The sequence below is a fragment of the Mustela putorius genome, unplaced genomic scaffold (genome assembly GCF_011764305.1).
Source record: "Mustela putorius furo isolate JIRA1106 unplaced genomic scaffold, ASM1176430v1.1 tig00003850_pilon_pilon_pilon, whole genome shotgun sequence".
NCBI classification, from domain to species: domain Eukaryota; kingdom Metazoa; phylum Chordata; class Mammalia; order Carnivora; family Mustelidae; genus Mustela; species Mustela putorius.
In genome coordinates, this window is record NW_025422002.1 from 15867503 (window position 1) to 15891357 (window position 23855).

Genomic DNA, 23855 nt, shown 5'->3' on the forward strand with positions numbered 1-23855 from the left:
CTAGTTAACATCTGATATATATCATTTGCTCAATACAAATATCAAAGGAGAAAGAAACTTGTTAGCTTGTAGTCATGAGTGAAAGGACCTACATACCAGGGCTTCACACTTTTTTACTTTGCCTCCTTTTGACTATTAATGAGACCAAGTAGAAATTGGCACGGCACAGCTTAGACACCAACATCTTAACCTTGCAATGGTATAGATAAAAAAAAAAATGGACTACCTGGGGAAAACAATATATATCCAATGTGAAGAACCACATGGCAGTATGAAGGGGTAAGAATTAACTAAGTCGGGAAAGCATAAATCACTAACTACAGTTAGTTTAGCTGGGGGTGTGGGGTACCAAAAAAAGAGGACATAGTGTAACTGTATTTCTCAAACAAGTTAAGCTTCCACTTATGTATGCTTATATGAGCTTTGAACTCATTTATAAAGTGAGTTTGTTCATTAAACCAAGTAATTTCTAAGGTTTGTCTCAACTCTATAACAATCTTAGAGACAAAAAATGAAAAACATTTCACATCCTTGTGATGCCCAGGAAAAATATCACATGTTAAAACATAACAATGGCATTAAAACTATCAAGAATGAACATAGAGGTAAAGGACAGCACTGTAATGGGTTACAAAGGGAATTTTTTATATCCCCTGCATAACAGGACACCAAAGGATCTATACTTCCTTATAATAGCTGTTTTTCATTATTGAAGACATGACTGGGTTAGAACACAAAGAAAAGTCCAAACTGTCAGCTTTTAGTCCTCCACATTCCCCTCTTTAATATGGCATTTTGCACTATATACATTAATGAAAATTTGAAACAAACAAAAAGAACTTTAGTCAAACTCCCCTTCCTCCTCCAGCTTTATTGGATAGTTTAAAATTACATTTCTATTTTCTAGGACTTCAGTTGCTTTTTCCATCTGACTTTTTAAAAACTGATTACAGCAAATGAAACACAGTTGTCTAAGTGATATAGTATACAAAAATAACATCTTGATTTCTGTGAAAATGCATTTCTCTGCAATTCCTGAATAACTCCAAATTATGCTAACTCTGAGCATAGATGTTTACTCTGGGTTTTAGATTTAGTCTTTGAAAAAATGTGTTCTAAACCTTTGCCATCACCTTATGTATATCCAGCATCAACGCTGTGATGAAGTTGTTCCTGTTTAGGCCTTTATCCCGATTTTTCTCGCACAGCCATTAACACACGTTTGTCTTTTTATTTTGTTTACTCCCACTCAACTGTATGTTCTATGTAGGGCCTGATACAGATGTTACTTGATGTTATTTAATAGCTACTGAGGTCAGACAATCCAAGGCCATCATTATGCTAAAATTAAAGTTATTTATGGAAGCTCATAAATACTTCCAGAATTGGTTTTACCTCCTACATGGGAACATATCCAAGAAACCCAGAATGGGCTTACTGGTCTGACTCAACTCTTCCCATTCCTCAATCCCTATTCACCAGTGGCGCGGAAAGGGGGTTCTTTAACAAAGCATTATACATAACACCTCTACCAAACTAAACATAAACTTTTTTTTTTGTAGTTAAATGCAGAAAGTCGATTTTTTTCCACCCCTTTCCTCCTTTTACACGGCAAGTAAAGCTCACTGGCCTGGGAGTAGCCTCTATCCGCCAACCTTTGGCCAGTGAAGAGGATTCAGAGAAAATAATACAACCATCAATCAGAAAAAGGAGGGGCGACAAAGGAAAATAATTAAGCTGTGGCTTCAATCGTGCATTCCCGTGCAAGGTGCCCTGACTCGCCACAGCGGTAACAGTTGACTTCACTTGTCTTGCTGCAGTTGATGGCTACGTGACCAGTTTCACCACACCTTAAAAAAAGAGAGAGAGTTTTCACAATGTACTCAGAAAATGCAAAACTGTACTGGAGCAATAGTAACTGAGGAACAAAAAGCATAGCAATGAAGCAATGCATTTTTTTCCCTCAAGAGTCTCATTAACCCCTAAATTAAGAGCAGAAACAGGAATTAAGTAACAAAGCACTCAATTATGCAGCCAAATAAAATTAGAATTTTCACCGTTAACAGATCCACCAAAAACAGGGACACCTGGATGGCTCAACTGGTTAACCAACTGACTTTTAATTTCAGCCCAGGTCATGAGCTCATAGTCATGATATCGAGCCCTAAGCCCCATTCTGTGCTGGGCATGGAACCTGCTTGGGATTCTCTCTCCCTCCAAAATGCTAAAATCAATGACACTGGCTAAGATGTACCTTCTTCTTAAGTTGTATTTAAGTAATCTCTAAACCCAGGTAGGACTCAAAATCATGTCCCCAAGATCAAGAGTTGCACTCTCCTCTGAATGAGCCAGCCAGGTACCCCAAGATGTACCTTTATACAAATTAATCTCTAAGATTTCACTGGTAGATACTTATCAAAACTTTCCAAGTTTTATACCTTAAATATGTACATTTTATTGTATGTTTTATCCACAAAGATTTCTGGTTATAGGACAGAGTATTTGTATATGGGAATTAACAGTTTTCTACAATGCCTCTGAAAACTCCAAATTACAGCATAAGAGTTCTTATTTTTAAATCGTTAAAAGTTCCAAAGTTGTGTAAGTTGTCCAGCTGCCATAAGCCACAAGCCTTGATGGCAGAACAGTGACTCATGTACAGACAGGCTGCTGGTTACATATGCTGAAAATTATCATCATCTGGTCACAGCCAACTTTCAGTAAATGGTCCCCAAGTCCCTTCCATTTATACGTAACTCACTTCTAAAATAATCTCTGCCACAAGGCTTCCTCTAGCAACACTCTAACTTACCTATAGCACTTCACTTTGGTGCAGTCTTTCTGAATGTGTCCAAATTCTCCACAAGAATAGCACTTCTGCTCATCCGCATGGTCACAGTCACGAGCCAGATGGCCTGGTTTGCCACAGTTGTAGCAGCATTGCTCTCGCTCTCTCTTGGGCTCCTTGCAGTCCTTGGCAATGTGGCCACCTCTACCGCAGTTATAGCAGGCTTCAACAATAAGGAAAAGAAGCAGACCAAGACTATAAAACCTTTACAAAACATTGCTTTGTTTTAAGCCATACAATACAAAACCTCAAAGGTATTAAGTCTTTCCCAATGCTATGTGCAGCAGTAGTACATGCTCACCTCTCCAAATTCTACAAGAGTATGAAAAGAAGTGTTAAATACTTACCATCCTCTTGAAGATCACAATCCTTGGCAAGATGACCAGACTCACCACAGCGATAACAGATGTCTGGAAGAGATGAGGAAACAAACTGGAAACCTATTTTGGGCAAAAACAAAAGAATTTGGCTAATTAGGCCAGTCTTGATACTAATAAACACTGAAGTGCTTCAAAATTTTTTATTCGACAAAAATACCTCTATCCGAGGTAAAACCACCTCTGCCACGGCTTCTCATTCCACGACCACGGCCTCCACCAGTAGGGCATTCCCGGGCCCAATGGCCAGATCGTCCACACTTGAAACACTCATTGCTGCTCATGGCTGCAGTTAGATCTTCGAAATATTAAAAATGACATTGTTAAACTACTTGAAATTACTTTTAGCTTTTACTGCCCTTTTAGTGTATTTTTGGATAATTATTCTGAAGGAAGCCAGCATATATACTGGTTAGAAAAAGGGCCACACAACTATGTACTTAGGCATCATATGCCTATTAAGAAATATAGTAAAACTGAAAAAATGTAAAACGTTTTGATATAATTTGATTTTTAAAACCATTAAATTATGAATATGTAGACTAATACAAATGTTATTCAGTTATTAATGGGGTGATAGAATGCACATCCATATAAGAAATAATAGTATCTCCTTCCAGGTCTAATTTAATGGCCACATTTTCATGGTTACAAGCCAGTCAACTTTATTTTGAGCAACTGGTTATTTAATGGTCATAAAATCGGAATAGCTCAAAACAACAGAACCACAGTATGTACTTTTGAGAGTGAGGGGTAGCTAAAGAGAAACTTTCTAACTTTAGCATCTAACAGTGCCTGGTTAACCACAGCACTTGTCTGCAGACTCTTTACAGCAGACATGTTAAAAGAAATGCAGGATATAAATTTTCTCTAGAAGATACAATATGTTAAAAATATTAGAAAAACAACAAAAGGGTACACCAAAGTATCAAAACCATCTAAAGCCCAGGACCTTTTTTTTTTCTTTTATTCTCTTCTTTCCCAATTTTCCTGTAGTTTTACATTTCAAACAAGGCTATCTGGAATGTCACACGGATTCCTTTATTGGGTATTATTTACAAGGGGGCCAAAACTCCCACTAAAGCAAATGAATTTTATACTACTTATGTAACAATCTAAAAATAAACAGGAACTATTCCTAGAATAGAATGGAACTCCTAGGAAAGTGGTTTTTAAAAAACAAATTAGCTCAGAATAATGCAGCATAGTAACTTCCACATCTCAGTATCTTTACCCTATTCCCAGTGTCAACCCATGGTACACCAAGTTTTTAAACTACCCTCTCAAAGATAAGCACCATGATCTAGCAAAACAACTAAGACTGACTAGAGAGTGTAATTATCCAAGTCAACCACAGTACCAAAATTCAAGTGACAGTGAAATGCTAAAGTCCCCCCTCCCCGCCACCCTTTCAGTAACCAGTTCATTGCTAAGTTATAGAGAATCCACTAACTAAAAATTAAGCTAAGTTCAGTTTCAGACGTTTCCATTGTCAAATATTCAAAAGAACTCAATACTTACCCCAAGTATCTACAATCAGATTCAGGGTAAGTTTTCAAAGGGATCTTTTTTTTTTTTTTTTTAAGATTTTATTTATTAATTTGACAGAGAGAAATCACAAGTAGACGGAGAGGCAGCCAGAGAGAGAGAGAGAGAGGGAAGCAGGCTCTCTGCCAAGCAGAGAGCCCGATGCGGGACTCGATCCCAGGACTCTGAGATCATGACCTGAGCCGAAGGCAGCGGCTTAACCCACTGAGCCACCCAGGCGCCCCTCAAAGGGATCTTTTTATCAATTCCTGCTACTTGGCATATAAACACATTACCAAAAATGGGCTGGGGGGGGGGGGGGAGGACAGGCAGGGACCAGCATGGGATACTTAAGAGTTAGTGGTTTCAGGGGTACTGAGTTAGGTGTCCAACTTGTGATTTAAAATGACTCAGGGGCGCCTGGGTGGCTCAGTGGGTTAAGCCGCTGCCTTCGGCTCAGGTCATGATCTCAGGGTCCTGGGATCGAGTCCCACATCGGGCTCTCTGCTCAGCAGGGAGCCTGCTTCCTCCTCTCTCTCTCTGCCTGCCTCTCTGCCTACTTGTGATTTCTCTCTGTCAAATAAATAAATAAAATCTTTAAAAAAAAAAAATAAAAAAAAAATAAAATAAAATGACTCAGGTCATGATCTCATAGGCAGATCAGCAGAGAATCTGCTTAAGATTCTCTCTCCCTCCCCACCCTTCAAATAAATCTTTAAAAAAAAAAAAAAAAAAAAGGTTAGTGGTTTCAGGATACATAATGCACATTTCTAGTCAGAAGAAAGCAGCCAGGGGCACCTGGGTGGCTCAGTGAGTTAAAGCCTCTGGCTTCGGCTCAGGTTATGATCCCAGGATCCTGGGATCAAGCCCCACATCGGGCTCTCTGCTCAGTAGGGAGCCTGCTTCCCTTCCTCTCTCTGCCTGCCTCTCTGCCTAATGTGATCTCTGTCAAATAAATACATAAAATCTTTAAAAAAAAAAAAAAAAGGAAGAAAACAGCCAATAAAGATTAAAAATGTGTTTTTGCAAAGCATGAGATTACTTTTTTTTTTTTTTACTAGTATTTGCCTTTTAAGTCATATAAAGTACTGGTTACCACCAAAAAGAAGAGTTAGGATAAAAAATAATAAAAAATAAAAAGATCACAGAAAAGAGCTGCTTATGGTACCTTGTACCCTCCTTTTCATTTTGCATCTTCTCCAGTTTATTATAGCCAGACCAATTTAAGCACATTTAACTACTGCTGTCAATGAATTCTTTGCACAGAAATGATCACTTCCTTTTATAAGGTAATACAGGCAATCTGACAAGTCCTTAGTATTTTATCATTTAATATTTAAACAAGAGGGGCTCCTGGCTGGCTCAGTCAGTTCAGTGTCCAACTCTTGATTCTGGCTCAGGTCATGACCTCAGGGTTGTGAGGTCAAGCCCTGTGTCAGACTCCTCCTACAGCAGGGAATCTGCTGGAGGTTCTCTCCCCTGCCCCCCCACACTCACTCTCTAAACGAATCATAAATATTATATATGTATAGGGCTCCTGGTTGGCTCAGTCAGTTAAGTGTCCGCTTAGGCTCAGGTATGATCTCTGGGTCTTGGGATCAAGCGCTGCTGGTCTGCAGGGAGTCTGCTTCTCCCTCTCCCACTTGTTCACGCTCTAATAAGATCTTTTTTTTTTTTTTAAGATTTTATTTATTTATTTGTCAGAGAGAGAGAGAGCAAGCGAGAGCAAGCACAGGCAGACAGAGTGGAAGGCAGAGTCAGAGGGAGAAGCAGGCTCCCTGCGGAGCAAGGAGCCTGATGTGGGACTTGATCATAGATGCTGGGATCATGACCTGAGCTGAAGGCAGCTGCTTAACCAACTGAGCCACCCAGGCGTCCCTTAATACACATTTCTAAAGCTACTTTCAATCACCCCTTTAGACTGATGCTTTAAAAGAACACTTTATTCTATAATAAACTACAAAAGAAATATGTTACAATGAATCATCATGTATATAAAGTAGGTTTACTTTCAGCATAGAAATACGAGTTTAAAAAACCACTCAAGAACTGATTTCTCTGGGTGCCTGGGTGGCTCAGTGAAGCACCTACCCTTCTACCCTTCAGCTTGGGTCATGATCCCAGGGTCCTGAGATGGAGCTCCCATCTGGCTCCTTACTCAGGGAGCCTGCTTCTCCCTCTCTGTCAAATAAATAAGTAAAAAGAAGATACCACACCCCCCCAAATTGATTCATCTATGTGTACAGTTTTTCATGAATTGTTTCTCCATTTTGTCTTATCTGAATGCACAGAAACCAGATCCAAAATGAACAGGAAGAAAAAGAAATCACAGGAAAAGTACTTCTGGAAAGAAGACAATTAGTTAAAATAACATTTAAAGATTAAACACTACACTCTACTTCTTCTCCTCACCCTAATTCCTAATTGAAATTTGGTTAAAGTGTAATCATTTCTATATGAACCACAAATTATTTAGGGAAAGCAGTATTTCTCCATTTAGACAGTAATTAACAACTCTACTAAAGAGATAGGCAACTTTATACACTTTAACTAGTTTTAGATATTTGCTTTGCCATCAACAAATTTTAGTCTCACATAATTTTGTTTACTGGAATAAATCCAGGTCAAAAAACAAAACAAAACAAAAAATGAAGTCTTAAAGGGAAAGAAACATTTCATTAACATCCCAAAGACCCATCATCAGTAGGCCATATGCTTTCTCAAAGTTCTTCCCAGTGGGCTTAGGTAATGTATTTGCAATCTGCCTTCTCCCCCTTTGGTCAAACCAATCACAGTCAATTAGCTGTTCTACATTTTCACTTAGTCTCCTGTGATAGATCTGTCTCATCAGTAACATTAAACCAACTGATTCCCACTATGTTTTAGAGACCAATCATTTATCCTAGAAGAAGGTCCTTACTAATATTCATCTTATATGCAAAATGTAGTTAATTAAAAGGTCTTTATAGAGAATTATATGCTATTCCCTATGAAAAGAGGCAGTAAGGTAAGACCGTCAAGAATTATAGTTCTGTGATTCTCACTGCCTATGACTACTCCTGGCTGGAATTTTGCTGTACTGTGCTGCCGCTGCCCTCTCCACCTGTCACAACCTTTTCCAACCTTCAATGGCCAACTCAAATGCCAACTCTTATAAAAGAATCTGACCACATCTCCTAGACTGGAACTCTCTTTCCTATTAAAGCTGACAGTACTTTATTGGTATCTGTCTGATGACACTACTATATAGACTTTTATCATATTCCTGAGGGCAGAGAACAAGTAATTCACCTTTCAATCACAACACCCCATACAATTATCCTTTTAGTAGAAGTTACACTCAGTACTTTAACTGCCTCCGGGAAGGGGACAATTAATAATCATTTGCTGAATGAAACAAACTGTTTCTTGTACAGAGTCAACCCAATCTAACCAAGTACTAACACCTAAATTCTTGCTATCACAAGAGTTACTGCACCATTAATTTAAAGTAACAATGTAGGAGCACCTGCGTGGCTCAGTCAGTTGGGCATCTGCCTTCAGCTCATGATCCCAGGGTCATGGGATAGATCTGCAAGTTGGGCTCCCTGCTCAGTGGGAAGTCTGCTGCTTCCTCTCCCTCTGCCCTTCCTGCCCGTTTGTGTGCTGTGTCATAAAATCTTAAAAAAAGTAAAAAAAAGGTTATGTATTTTTAAATTATGTTCTCAATGAGGATGTACTATCACTCTCAAAAAATGTTTATTTCGGATTATCTAATAAAATTCTATTACTCCAGGAATTCACAATCTACTAGACCTCTAGTATTTTATGGAATGCTACAAGACATATCTACTAATAAAGATAAAAGACAAAATGCTGTATTTTCACTGTTGCCAGGCAGAAGGAGAGCATGTATTTCCTTCTTTTTGCTGCTAAAAATCATTGCTTGTATCTACAGCAACTATCACTGTCACACAGTAAAGATCTGGAAACTCTTTTAACAGGTAAGCCTGGGTAACACCTGCTGTGTTACCTCAGACAATTTAAAGTCTGTCCTTTTCAGGAAAAAAAATGATAAAACTGATCTGTAATAAGGATTGTTACCAGGGATCTTGTCCTTAACAGGTGTCCAACTTAAAAACTTTATGGGTTTATGTCCCCCGTTTAGTCTTTCTACTCTTCCCTCAATTAAGTTAGACTGCTTACAGGTGGATTAGAACCCAGTGCAATGCCTATAGAGCAGCTTACAACAGGGCACACTCTGCTTATAGTCAAGTTTCCCATCTCGAAGTCTACTTCCTAAATGGAATGAAGACGTAAGAAAAATTGGGTAATAATGCCAAACGAGGGGCGCCTGGGTGGCTCAGTGGGTTAAAGCCTCTGCCTTCGGCTCAGGTCATGATCCCAGGGTCCTGGGATCGAGCCCCACATCGGGCTCTCTGCTCAGCAGGGAGCCTGCTTCCTCCTCTCTCTCTGCCTGCCTCTCTGCCTACCTGTGATCTCTGTCTGTCAAATAAATAAATAAAATCTTTAAAAAAAAAAAAAAATAATGCCAAACGACTTTATATTTCCAACAACAGAAACCAGTTATTTAGTTTCCACTTCACATTTTCATGACACAAACCAGCTTAAAGAAATGCAGGAGGGGTGCCTGGGTGGCTCAGTGGTTGAGTGAATGCCTTCTGCTCAGGTCCTGATCCCAGAGTCCTGGGATGGAGTCCTGCATCAGGCTCCCTGCTTGGCAGGGGGCCTGCTTGTCCCTCTTCCACTCCCCTGCTTGTGTTCCTTCTCTCACTGTGTCCCCGTCAAATAAATAAAATTTAAAAATCTTAAAAAGAAAAAAGAAATGCAGGAGAATGTGGCATGCCAGGCAGCAGTAAGACAGTCAAGATACCACTTGAAAAGACCGAAAATCCACTGAGAGACCATATATAATTAAGAGGTCCGACTATTTTACACTCATCTAGGCTTAAATTCTGGAATTGATACGAAAACAGTATTGATTATACTAACTTGTCTTTATCAATGTAAGTGTTCCACCATTTCTGATACTAAGTACAAAGCTAGTAAACTACTTAAATCTTAACAGCACACTTTCAAGACTAACAATGTGAATCCCAGTTAAGACCCTAACTCTGGCTATAAATGTATTTAAATAAGTAGTAACGGGCAAGTGGTGGTGGGGGGGACAAGTTTTTTGTGGATCTGGCTCTCTATTGCTTTACATGGTTTTCATAACCTAGCTGTTGTGTATCCACACTTACTGTATCTCCTGTTATTTCCCTTAAGTGTAGGGTTATCCCTGACTCATTCATGCTGCTGACCTAACTATATCCACATCATAGGGGAGCTTTTGCCCCTCTGAAGGTACTCATCATTATGCTCTAATAAATCAGTTTAGTGTTCCAACATGGTACTGAAACACTTCAGACCCTTAAGATAGATAAACTACAGACAGAAAAGAAGGAAGCAAGTTACGCTGTACACTGCCTGCATTCTGGCCAGAATAAAGGAGACCAGAGTTTAATACTGGGAGTGATTCTGGGTTTTCACCCTGGTTCCTGCCCTGATTACCCCAAAGGGTTTTAATAACTAAATATCTACTATGACTCAAAGGTTAATAAACATATTATCTGTAATCCTTACAACCCTGCAAGTTAAGGTATTCTTGTTCCCATTTTACTGACAAGGAGACTGAAGATCTGAGACTGTGTTAAAACATGTTAATTTGTAATGCCAAAAATCTTCTTTTTAGGTAAACTGAAACTAGAACTCATCAACCTTTTAAAAACCCACTGTCATATATTAATTTATTCACAGTATACCATCACACAGCTTTCCTGAATTTTAAGCCAAGACAGATTTTCTCAACCTTCTTTGTGGTAGAACTTAAAGAGTGTCACCACAGAACCAAAGACTGGCAACCTGATTTCACCAGTTAACAGCCTCATTTGTAATTATGGAGCCACTCCAGGTGAGCACTATACTACACTTTCATACTACTGCTTAACAGATTCTACCTACTTACAACTTAAATTTTGGTGGCCACAAGCTCTCACTTTATTATTCCAGCAGTTCTTCACAACACAAAAATGATGCACAGCTTACTGAATTCTCACAAACATGCCCTTACTGCAGCAGCAACTGACACTGCCAGAATAGGAGTTCTATTAAGTCAGACAGTAGGGAAAGAGCATTCTCCACATAGCAGACCAGGATGCCTTGGCATCAGTCTTCTGGCTCTCCACTTACTGTCAGAAGGCTAGGAAGAGGAAAGAAGCCAACAATTTTTAAAAACTCTCTCTCTTGCAAGAGGGGGAAAAAAAACTGCAAAATCTCTCTTGTGGTCAAGTGCTTAGCTAACAGACCATTCCAATTATTCAAACTGTAGTTCTATCGCTTTTAAGCACCAATCCGGTAACTTCTCATATACATACCACATATTTTTATTAGATTTTTTTAAAAAGGCAAAATAATCCAAAGTCATATAACCATTTACAAAACCCATTTATAATATCTTAAAGAAGAGATCCAGTTGTTCAAACGCTAGTGAAATAAATGCCCTTTGGTCTTCCACGGATTTGGCTCAAAATATTTGACAGAAACTCTACATCTGTTTGAAACACATTACCTCCCATCAGTATGAAAACGTGGACCTTTAGGCTGCTAAGACTTACCCAAGTTTTCCAATGTGACACATGCAGATAAGTACACAAACATAAACTGTTAGCTTTAAAAAAAAAAACAAAAAAACAACCCTGCTGCCAAGAGTTGTGATTTGGAAAAAATTTTAAGTCCTTAATTCAGCCCTTGGGAATCTAATAAATTATTTTTTTATATTCCAGTACAGAGAGCTCCTTGTAGACAAGAATCAGGCTCAACAAGCTAAACACAGCATGTACATAGGTACATCGCTTTTGTAGGGATTTGATTAAACCATGATCAGAGTGATCTTTTAAGCACTGAAAATGACAGCTCTGCAGAAGGAAAAAAAAGCCTAAGAGGTAAGAATTTCATCTCGGGCGCCTGGGTGGCTCAGTGGGTTGGGCCGCTGCCTTCGGCTCAGGTCATGATCTCAGGGTCCTGGGATCGAGTCCCGCATCGGGCTCTCTGCTCAGCAGGGAGCCTGCTTCCTCCTCTCTCTGCCTGCCTCTCTGCCTACTTGTAATTTCTCTGTCAAATAAATAAATAAAATCTAAAAAAAAAAAGAGTCTCTTAAAAAAAAAAAAAAAAAAAGAATTTCATCTCATACATCTTTTAAAAGCCCGCAAAATGGTACATGCAATTTATAGTGTTTGGGCAAAAGTAACCAAGTTGCTATCTTAATTTATGGTAACTCCTCCATGCGGAAATTAACTGGTTATATTTCTTTCAAAAATGAGATCCAACAATAGGAAAGAAGGAAACTTTTTTTTTTTAATTTGTATACTCTGGGGTATGATGAGGATGTAGGATGTAAATTTATCCAGACTCCTGGCTTCTTACCTTCTCTATGGCTCTTTCTGGATAATGACTGAAACACACTATCCCAAGTCACAGAGGACTACTGAGCAGTATTTGCTTTTTCTAAGACCTCCAAGATCAGATGTAGTCACTTCCTTTGGAAGTGCCCTGTGGCTGAGAACATGTGGTTAACATGTGGCAACAAGCATATGCCTTACCCATAATAAAATCAACACTCAAACCCAAATGTGGGCAATTATGTCGTCCTATAATAGGTTTTCACATTTGGAATATCTAGATGGGGACTGGTCCATCAACTTTCACATCTCAATTTCAAATTAAGTTGTATTTGTTTAATCCACGAAATGGTTGGATTTCGTTGATTCACGGAAAGCAAGACCTATCTACCGCTTTTTTGAATTGCAATGTTAAGAGAAGTAACCTAGCATTTGAACCACGATAAAAATTCAAGTATGGAGAGTACGAATTTCGAAGATTCTCGGGCCTTCTGGCGGACTATCCCACCACTCTAAACCCAAGCGCGTCTCCAGTGACCCTTTTCTTAGCCCATCACAACCCTTGGCACATGGCCCGCCAGACCCACTACCCCAGCACATGGCCTGCATAAATACCAAAACCCATCCCCCCTCCAACCACACCAGGGTCCTTTTCCCACCACACAGCCTCCTTCCAAGAAGTTCCCGCCAAATCGACCCTCCGGCCAGCATTCCGCGACCCTCGAAGTCTCAGGGCCTCAGTCCCAAGGGCGCACGGGCTGGGGCCTCTTTTGCTGTGAGGCTGCGGCCTGGGGTGCGGCCTTGGCTCTGGAAGAGGCCCCGAGGCGCGGCGACCCAGCTTCCCAAGACGGAAGGAAAGGCGGCAGGGACGCCCGACTGCGGCAGGCCGGAAAGCTGAACATGAGGTGGTGGTGGCAGCCGAGTTTCCCGCCTGACGCAGCAGCAGAGCAGGCCAGAGTGCGGCCGCCATCGCCGCCTCACCGCTCCCAACCTCTCCGTCCGCCTCGGCCAGGGCCCGCACCGCGACTTCCCCCCAACCCCAGGCCCCGCTCTAGGCCCTCACCTTCAGCGTCTGAGCGGGCCCGCAGCGGCGGAGACTCGGACGCAAGTCTGTGAAAGGAGGCTCACAAGGTAGCGGCTGTTTATTTTCAGGGTCCTTGCCTGCGCCACACGCGGGTCTGCACACGGCCCCACACACGCCGCTGCGCACGGCTCTCCTCCGCCTCGCCCACGCGGCCAATCAGCACGCGGAGCTCCGCCGTCCAATCAGAGCCGCCCCAGAGGAGAGCCGCCCAGCTTGAGCGCGGCGCCGGGCGGGGCGGGCTTCTACCTCCGCGCGCCACGGCCTTTCCCGGCGTGCCCTGCGCGCGGCCTTTCCCGCCCGGAACCCCAGGTCCCGACCTTTCTTGGGCCCTTTCCGCTTATTCCAGGCTCCACCCCACCCGGGGGGAATTTGGGTGTCCAGCGTTGTGATCTCTCGCGGCGCCTGGCGACCAGGGATGCTAGAGGGCGGGTCTCAGTGAAATGGCTGTGATTAGTGTGGGATCAGGGAAAATCCCTATCCCTTTTGGGGCTCAGAAAAAAGGGTCTGCTCGGAGACCTCTGTTTGGGATTTTCAGAGCTAGGACCCATTTCCTAAAACACACATCTCAGTTTAGGGAAAGGTCGCGGCAGCCAACTGACAGTAGTTGCTGTGGCTGTAGGTCACAGGCCCTAAGTTTTGTTTTGGTTTTTGTGTGAGCCTAGGCAGAGCCTGGAAGCCCTGATGCTTAAACCTCTTAACAGATAAACTAGCACCAACAACGCTCACAAAATGCTCCCCAGGAGGGAAAGGGACCTGCCCTGCGGAGGGTGTGAAGACGCCGAAGGAATGGCCCTGAGACTTCTCTGCCCCACAACACACCTTGTGACCATTTAACACATTGATGAGTCACATTCCCTGCGACTCAAGGGGGTCACACGGTGTGCCAGGAGATCCATCTGGCCTGGGCTATCATTTTCAGGAATGGCTTTAGTTGAGATTTCGTATCTTCTCCAAGAAAGCCTGGATACATAGTCATAGATATAAATTGTTGAATGTGAACTAAAATTTCAAGACTTTAGTGTACCATCTTGAAATGACTTTTGTTAAAAAGAGGAGAAAAAATTGAAGAACCCCCCCAGTCTCTTGAGCTCTAAAAGCCCTGAAATTACTATAGTCACCTATTAACTTAATATGCTCCTCAAGGTTGGTAAGCTGCCAAGTTGTTGGCTGGTATATCCCAGAAATTTACTTTTCATTCCTTTAATGAGCATCTTATTTGAAATTAATTGCACAGATCTATTAAGATGTTAAAACCGTCATAAACAGTCCTTGTTTGTAGCATTAGTTCGGTGAGTAGCTGTGAAGACTTTACCCGTCCTTTGCCCTTGGTCTCATCCCATTGAATCCTCCCAGTCCCCAGGCTGTATGACTTTTGAAATCATGTTGGTAGGAAGCACAGGTGTTGAGAATAAGGCATTAAACCTGGATTCAAATCACTAGTGCTTAATCACTGTATAGTGCATTTAGCAAGTTGTGCTCAACACAGCGCTTAATGAAGGATAGCAATCATCAAAGAGTGAATCACCTATTTCAAGGGCCAGTGATTTTTTTTGCAAAGCTTTTTTTAGCCAAGAAAATTAAAGTAAAACATATGAAAATTCAGTTTGAAAGGGTCCCAATCTTCCAATAAGATTGAACTGCCTAGCAGTTTGTATATTGAATTTTATAACACCAGAGTTACCAATAATAAAACTGTTTTGTGCTTACATGGTTTTATTACCAAGAAGCTTACTCAGCTTTATAGATTTCCCCTCCCTAACTGATTAATCTTTATAATATCTCCAGGTAAGTAGTAGTGCGGCATTTGCAGACACTTAAGTAGTGATTTCCTAAGCCCCAGCAGTGAGTCAGTATAATGCAAGAAGCTAAACGAAGGAAGTCCACCTTGTATGCATCCAAGCCACGCCAGGAAGACTAGTTAAATTATCATAGTAACCATCAATTCCTATTTTTGACCTGATTTTTATTTATCATTCCAACCACAGCTTACATAAATGTTTGATATTTATTATAGATGCAGGGACAGAATGTTCCTAATGTTAAAAAAATTTTTTTAAAAAGAGGGTGAATGTAAAATAGACAGTGGACATAAGGTTTTGCAGGTTTCAAAAGACTAAAGTGGAAGGAATGGAAATGTAATGTGGTTTTTGCTGCTTAGCTCTGGTAATAGGTAATGGCTCTTCTCTACCTGGCATCCAGCTTTCTGCAATAACTATTACTATTAACATAGCCACACTGATCATGAGGCATTCTGTCTCCAGAGGTTTATGATGGAATTTAAGTATACTCGTTTGTGTTGTCTGGATATGCCCTTGGGTATACCTATTTCACTAGAGATGCTTGAAAAGAAGAAAGGAAAAAGCCAGCCTACTCAAAAGATAAACTGCCAACTATATATGAAGAAAGAGTCCCTCCTCTAAAAATATGTTTTCTCCCCCTCCTCCCTTCCAGTATTCAGTCTTACCCAGTCTTTCCCACTTTTTGTGCTCAGCACTGTTAACTGTTACAAAGATAACTAGCTCAGATGTAGATCTTTCCCCAGAAGATCTCGCAAGATGAAATGGACCATAAGAAAGTACTAAGTGGGGGTGCCTGGGGGGCGCCTTGGGGGGCTCGGTTGGTTATGTTTGTGCCTTCTGCTCAGGTCACAATCTCAGGGTCCTGGGATCAAATCCCGCATCAGGCTCCCTGCCCAGGGGGGGCTCTGCTTCTCTCTGCTTCTGTTCTCTCTCTCTCTCTCAAATTAATAAATAAATCTTAAAGAGAAAAAAAAAAAGAAAGTATTAAGTGTCCTGAGGGAGGACCAGCTAAAATGCTATGATTCAGCATGATTCAGGATTCCTTAAAATGAGTAGCAGTTGAGAAGCAAGACCTGCCAATTCTTAATTTCCGCTGAAATGCCCAACTGCATAGTACATGCCTTAAATTCTGCTGTCCAATGGAGATGATATCGTATATATCTTTCTAAACCCTCCATGTCTTGCTTTCTCTGCCTACCGGGAAAGAGTCCCTGTGACTTACATTGGAAAATATGCAAATAAGTTTAAGGAGCATAAATCCTTTCACCATCTCCTGTCTTCTTCTTAAAACAGTTTACTAAACTAAATCCTGAAACTGGAATCAGTTAATCTAATAATAACTAATAGTACATATAAAGTTCTTTAACAGGGCCTGGCACAATTACTATAAAAGTGTTATCTACTATTTTTGTTATTATTATGGATGCTTATTATATGCCAGTCATTGTTTATGACCTCTTTTTAGGTTTACACAAAACCTCTATGAGATATGTACTTTTATTATCCCCATAAGGAAATAAAATTCCAGAGAATTCAAGGATTCTGCCAAAGGTCAGAGAGTGAATAAATGACAGGACAGGCTTCAGACAGAAGAAGCCTAAGTGCTTAAACACAAAGCTTCCAGCCTCCCAGTAGTTATCGAAACCTAATCCTACAATTTCCCATTGACTCCTTAAAGTGACAGTATAGGGAATACTAACGGATGATAAGGAAAATATGAAACACTGACTAATGATTTAGTGAGCTTTCCATTAGTTGGCTTTCTCCTCTATGACCCCAAATTGAAACTATCTCTACTTCTGCAAAATAACTGGTAAGAGAACATCATTCGCAAATAGTTGTTTTTTTTTTTTAAGATTTTATTTGTTTGACAGAGAGATCACAAGTAGGCAGAGAGGCAGGCAGAGAGAGAGGGGAAAGCAGGCTCGCTGCTGAGCAGAGAGCCCCATGCGGGGCTTGATTCCAGGACCTTAGGATCTGATCTGAGCCAAAGGCATAGGCTTAACCCATTGAGCCATCTAGGCACCCCTCGCAAATAGCTTTTAAAGGTTCGAAGTAAAACCATCCATTTTTTTCTTAAAAGAAAAGCAGATGCATTCATATAAAAAAGTAACTTCATATGGATCACTTTCATTATTTAAACTTTAAAACAGGTAGTGAATGGCAAATCACAAAATGTCTTAAGTTGTTTTTTGAGAGAGCATTAAAAATGTGATCACCTGGCTCTCATAATCTACAGAAATAATGTAATTGACTTTTCGAGGTTAAATTGAAAAATAAGTACTATATAATTGGGTGAATTAGAATCTAACATCTAAAAGAGTATTTAGCCTAATCTCAGAATATTTCATCTAATCCCCTCATATTTTTCCTCATTTTTATTTTTATTATTTTTTTAAAGATTTTTTAAAAAATTTATTTGACAGACAGATCACAAGTAGGCAGAGAGGCAGGCCGATGCGGGACTCGATCCCAGGACCCTGAGATCATGACCTGAGCCGAAGGCAGAGGCTTTAACCACTGAGCCACCCAGGCGACCCTTTTCCTCATTTTTAAATGAGACAGAGACCTATAGAGTTACCTAGAGTCCCTACAAGTCCCTAAAAGAACTGATGTTTTTAAACATGAGCAAATCAGAGTCCCACCCACATATCATAAGGAAGGAACAACTACTTACGCTTATGACCTGATTAATCCAAGTAACTGCAATGGTGATAAGAAAAGGGGAGCCCAGTGCTCGCTTCGGCAGCACATATACTAAAAATAGAAAAGGGGAGCCCAAATCTAATACCCTACACTTGTGCCTTGTGTCTCCAGCCTTTTTCTCTGGAAATTAACTCAATGGTCATTCTCATTTATAAAGTAGTGATAAACTTATGAGTTTAACGAGGATGAACAAATAATTTCTAAATCTTGGGACATGTACTTAGACTTCAATATAAGAAACACTAACTTGGGGGCACCTGGCTGGCTCAGTGGGTTAAGCCGCTGCCTTCGGCTCAGGTCATGATCTCAGGGTCCTGGGATCGAGTCCCGCATCGGGCTCTCTGCTCAGCAGGGAGCCTGCTTCCTCCTCTCTCTCTGCCTGCCTCTCTGCCTACTTGTGATCTCTGTCTGTCAAATAAATAAATACAAAATCTTAAAAAAGAAAAAGAAAAAGAAACACTAACTTGAAACTCTGTGTGTTTATACTAGGAAAATGCCTTTCAATTATGAATTGTAACTACAAAAGAGAACATTTGAAATTACACCTGGCAAAAGAATGGCTTTTAGGCAATTAGAATATCATAGACACAGCTAATGTTCCCTTTATCCCTCCTTACCCTGAGTCCCACTTCTTTTCTTTCCTCCTAATATCACAAAAACGGTGTGTATCTTTTTGGTCTATTTTTAATAATATATAATAAAACTACTATATATATAGTATATAATGATTCTATATGTATACATATACTACATACATAGTATGTAGTAACTCCACACTATGTAGTGCCTACATTACATATATATGTACACACATAACTACATATATATGTGTATGTGTGTATATACACATGAACAGCTAAAAGTTTTACATAAATAACCTCATATATATTTGCTTATTCATTTGTGTTCCCTTCTAAGAACTCTGGCTTTGTCTGCTTTCTGTTATACTTCCAGGTCCTAGAACAGCTTCTTATATATGGCAAGCTCTCAAATATTTGCTGAATGAATAAGTATCACTTTGTATCTTGCTTTTTAAACTTGATGTTGTGTTTCTGAAATATTTGATATGTAAATATAATATATATTGTATATATAATCTTATCTGGTTCATTTTTACAGCTATGTATTATAAATATACTATATTTTATTTAGCCATTCCCAATTTGGAAGGCAATTATATTACTTCCACTTTTTGTTATTATAAACAATGTTGTAATAAGCACCCTTGCATACAAGTCTCTTCAGGGACATGTAGGAGACTCTCTAAGGGTATACAAACCCAGAAGGAGAACAGTTGGGCAAGAAAGGGTATGTATTTTAAATTTCACTGGCTGCCTGCCATATTGCTTTCCAAAGTGGTCATACCGAATTATACTCCCCGCAGCAGGGAGTAATGGTGCCATATTTCTCAAATCTTTGCCAACACTTCACACTGTGAAATTATTTTTTGCCAATTTGATGGATGAAACATGTTGTCTCTGTTTTGTTTGTTTTTACTGAGATAACTGTGGATTTACATGTAGTTGAAACAAGTAATACAGAGAGGGGCGCCTGGGTGACTCAGTAGATTAAGCCTCTGCCTTCGGCTCAGGTCATGATCTCAGAGTCCTGGGATCGAGCCCTGCATCGGGCTCTCTGCTCAGAGGGGAGCCTGCTTCCCCCATCTCTCTCTGCCTGCCTCTCTGCCTCCTTGTGATCTCTCTCTCACTGTGTCAAATAAATAAATAAAATCTTTTTAAAAAAAGAAGTAATACAGAGAGATCTTGTATATCCCTTACCTCAATGGTAACATCTTACAAAAATGTAGTATAATGTTACAGTCAGAATCATGAAATCAATACAGTCCAATTATTTTGTTCAGATTTCCCCCATTTTACTTGAACTCTGTGTGTCTGTGTTTGTGTGTAGCTGTTTGTGTGTAACTGCCTACATACTCAAGATACAGAACACCTGGACACCTTCAACATCACAAGAGTCACTCCTGTTGCCCTTTTATACCCACACGTACTTCCTTCCCACTCTTTTCCTCCTCCCTAATTCCTGTTCTTCATTTCCAAAATGTCCTTTGAAAAATATTATATATAGGGGCTCCGGGTTGGGTCAGCTGGAGGAACATGTGACTCTTGAGTCCTAGGTTAGGCGTAGAGATTATTTAAAAAATAAATAAACAAACTTTTTAAATGTTATATATAAAATTTTTTAAAGATATTTATTTTTTTAATTTTTTAAAAGATTTTATTTATTTGACAGAGATCACAAGTAGGCAGAGAGGCAGGGAGAGAGAGAGAGGAGGAAGTACGAACCCTGCTGAGCAGAGAGCCCGATGTGGGGCTCCATCTCAGGACCCTGAGATATATATAAAATTTTTAAAGATTTATGAGAGAGAGAGAGAGAGCAGGGGAGGGCAGAGGGAGAGGGAGAGAGAGAATCCTCAAGTAGGCTCCCTGCTGAACGTGGAGCCCCACAAGGTTTGATCCCAGGATCTTGAGATCATGACCTCATCAGAAATCAGGAGTCGGATGCTTTAACCAAGTGAGCACCCAGGCGCCCCAAAAATGTTATATATAAAATTTTCAAAAAGTTATATAAATGGAATTGTGCAGTATGTTACCTTTTAGGATTGGCTTTTGTTTCACTGAAATAATTGGCTAGAGAACCATGGGAGTTGTGTGCATCAGATAATTTGTTCCTTTACTACTGAATAGCATTCCACTTTATAGATAAACCATCGATTAACCAACAGTAGAGGACTACTGTTTCTGATTTGGGGCTATTACAAATAAAGCTGCCATGAACATTGGTGTGCAGGTTTTTGTGTAAACATGCTTTCATTTGGTATTTCATTTTTCAATTAACATTTCCCACATTACCAGTGAGGTTGATCACCTTTTCATATATGTGTAGGCTCTTCAAGTTTCCTCTTTTGAGAAGGGCCAATTTTGATCATTTGGTCTATTTTGTTTGCCTTTTTCTTACTGAGATGAAAGCATTTTTTTAAAGATTTTATTTATTTAGTTGACAGGGAGAGAGAGAAACAGCGAGAGAGGGAATACAGTGAGCTGGGGGAGTGGGAGAGGGAAAAGCAGGCTCTCTGCTGGACCCTGGGATCATGACCTGAGCCAAAGGCAGACACTTAGTGACTGAGCCACCCAAGTGCCCCTGAAAGCATTTTTTATATGTTCAGGATGCCAATCCTTTGTCAGTTATATGAAATTGTATGTGTTGACATCTTGGTGATCATTGTTTCTCAATGTGATGTAAAGTTCAGACAGGGATAAAGAATTCCTGAAAATTGGATTTGGATCACTGATGAAGAGACAGAGTGATTTCATTCAGGGAAGGTCACTCAGGGCTACCCATTGAGAGTTTGGGGAGACTACTGCAACCCCTACATTTTGTAGCACCATTGCATCTGTTAAATGCCAACGATGTGCTTTAATGATGTCATGTTGAAGGCCAGGCAGAGCATATCAAAATTTCTGCCTGCTTGAGAGCAAATGTCACGAGTCCTCGGATTTGATTTTAGCAAACCCTTTGCCTCGTTTTGGGGGAGGGCATTCAGATGCATTTATTGCATCCCAAAACCATGATTTGCAGCATTTTAATCAGCCCTCGGAAACTGCTGACATCATGATGTACTCCTCCACTGGTATTTCCATTTTCCCTAGCACTGCAGCCAGAATTTAGAATCCTGACTCACCCTTCAGCCCGCCACAGAGAATGCTGATCATTCTGGTATGGTCAGTGTTCTCCAAGTGACTTTGAAACGGGAAATAGCTTTTGAACAAACCAAAAGTAATGCAATTTCAGGTAATAGTGAGGCTTTTCCTTTCTAATTTTCTCTTCTGCTCAGCTGCTCTCCTTTCTCCTTTGACTGAAGAGGAAGCCACCCTTCTGCAATCCTGGCCATAAAGCTGTGGATTGTACGAGCTGGCACAGCCAGTACCGTCTTCTGAGCTCAGTGAGCTGTCTTTCCCATCTGCAGAGTCCCGGCTGGGGCGTGGTGCTTACAGTGAAACAGTCTGCATAGCTGAATTAACAACTTCAAATTTAGCTCTCATTTCAATAAATTACCTTATAAAATATTCACTACCCAAAATTATCTTGACTAGTTTATTTATAAGAACACTGCAACTGTTCATGTGGATTGCCTGTGAAGAAACTGATATACAAAGCTTCTTATGATTTCCCCTCAAACCACAGGAGGGGGAAAAAAACCATAAAGGAGAGTACCAGGATTTCTAGGAGCATGAAATTTACCACTATGCTATACAAACAAATGTTAGGGGTCTCAGTTGGTTAAGCATCTGACTCTTGATTTCTGTTCAAGTTGTGATCTCAGGGTCATGAGATCGAGCCCCACTCTGGAATAGAGACTGCTTAAGATTCTATCCCTTTCCCTCCGTACCCCCAAGCACATCTCTAAAAAAACAAACAAACAAATAAATGTTAAAGAAAAGAGACTCTGGATATTTTCAAAGGGAAGTGGTGAAGATTGAATAAGGTATTTAAATGGAAAATGCTTCACAAATTCCCAAGTGTTTTACTAAGGTAAAATATTAAGAACAGTTTCTGAAACATCTAAGGCATGAAATTTCTTTCCCATGCTGATTAAAACAAGATATAAAGACAATATCTTGGACACTTGAATAGGCAATGATAATATTTCTATTGCATTTGAAGAATGATTGGAAGTAATATTTTTCCTTTATTTAGAGGTTGGCTTCCCTACTCCATGCAATAAAAGTTCTCAGGGGACTGACATTGACTCTAAAACTTCTGATGCTGAAGATTTATCCAAAATGAAGTTTGCTTTCGGTGGCACAGAATTCAAGGACAGCTCTAGACTAAACTAAAGGGGGTGGTCAATGGGATCTTTCCTGTGCTTCCTATTTTCTTCCTTTCTGACCCTTCAAATACACATCTAGTTTCCTAGTGATTTCCTGATTCCGTCAGGGTCAGCTTCCTTCTCTCGTCAACATTGACATGCCTTGCTCTATCAGGGACTATCATTTTATCAACCAATGCATGCTAGGTTAATAATAACTTCATTTACATAGCACCTTATAGTTTCCATATAAACGTTCAACCAGAATTTACTGAGAGATTATTACAGACACACCACCCAGGGTGTCTTTTTACTTTATTTAGTTCTTACAGATGCCTCATGGGGCATCTGGGTGGCTCAGTCCATTAGGCTCGTGCCTTCAGCTCAGGTCATGGTCCCAGGGTCCTGGGATCGAGCCCCATAATGGACTCCCTCCCTGCTCAGCGGGAAGCCTGCTTCTCCCTCTCCCACTTCCTCTGCTTGTGTTCCTGTTCTCACTATCTCTCTCTCTCTGTCAAATAAATAAAACCTTGCAGGGGGGAAAAAAAAGGTCTATATATTTCTACTTAATATGTATAGACCTTTTTAAATATTTCTTTTTATATTTTCTATATCTTATATTTTTATATTTCTACTTTTATATTTTCTATTTCTATTTTTTTTATATTTCTGCTTAAATATATAGACCTTTTTTTCCCCCCTCAAGATTTTATTTGTAGGAGGCATCGGCCTCCTTAGTGTTTTTCGCAGAATGGGATGCATTCAGTGCTTTCAGGTGGCATATGGCAGGGCATCAACTAAAGTGACATCAGACGGTAATAAAGTCTCATTTCAAGTTCTTTCAAGCCTTCTATCTGTCTCAAGGGAAAACTCCCAGTTTGGTGCTTGCCAGTCTTTACCTCCACAACACTGTATTTAACCTTTCTTAATGAGGAGAGCATAGGTCCAAGTAACATCTAGAACATTATCTTTTTATTATGAAAACATAAGAGATAAATTACCCTGTTTTCTCATTTGTGTAATCAAACTTCCTCTTCTATTCACATACATACATACATATTTTATTGCTAAGGCAGCTGAAAGTAAGTTGCAGATTTGGGGGCATTTTTTTTTTTTTTTTTTTTTTTTTTAAAGATTTTATTTATTTATTTGACAGACAGAGATCACAAGTAGGCAGAGAGGCAGGCAGAGAGGCAGGCAGAGAGAGAGGAGGAAGCAGGCTCCCTACTGAGCAGAGAGCCCGATGC

At 40.2% G+C, this 23855-nt stretch overlaps 1 protein-coding gene across 4 annotated transcripts; it reads right to left on the reverse strand.

Annotated features, from left to right (window-relative positions):
- Positions 1-758: 758 nt before the first annotated feature.
- Positions 759-13419, reverse strand: LOC101683974 (CCHC-type zinc finger nucleic acid binding protein). Of its 4 annotated transcripts, none has more exons than XM_045063386.1 (5): positions 13255-13419; positions 3407-3523; positions 3196-3288; positions 2813-3014; positions 759-1850 (listed from the first exon to the last, which is right to left on the reverse strand). In XM_045063386.1, the coding sequence occupies exons 2-5, from the start codon at positions 3507-3509 to the stop codon at positions 1733-1735; spliced, it is 516 nt and encodes a 171-aa protein (XP_044919321.1). In that variant the 5' UTR covers positions 3510-3523; positions 13255-13419; the 3' UTR covers positions 759-1732. The 4 variants fall into 4 exon arrangements, with proteins under 4 accessions (XP_044919321.1, XP_012910528.1, XP_044919322.1 ...); XM_013055074.2 differs by having other exon boundaries at positions 3386-3523; positions 13255-13418; XM_045063387.1 differs by having other exon boundaries at positions 2813-3011; positions 13255-13416.
- Positions 13420-23855: the final 10436 nt, after the last annotated feature.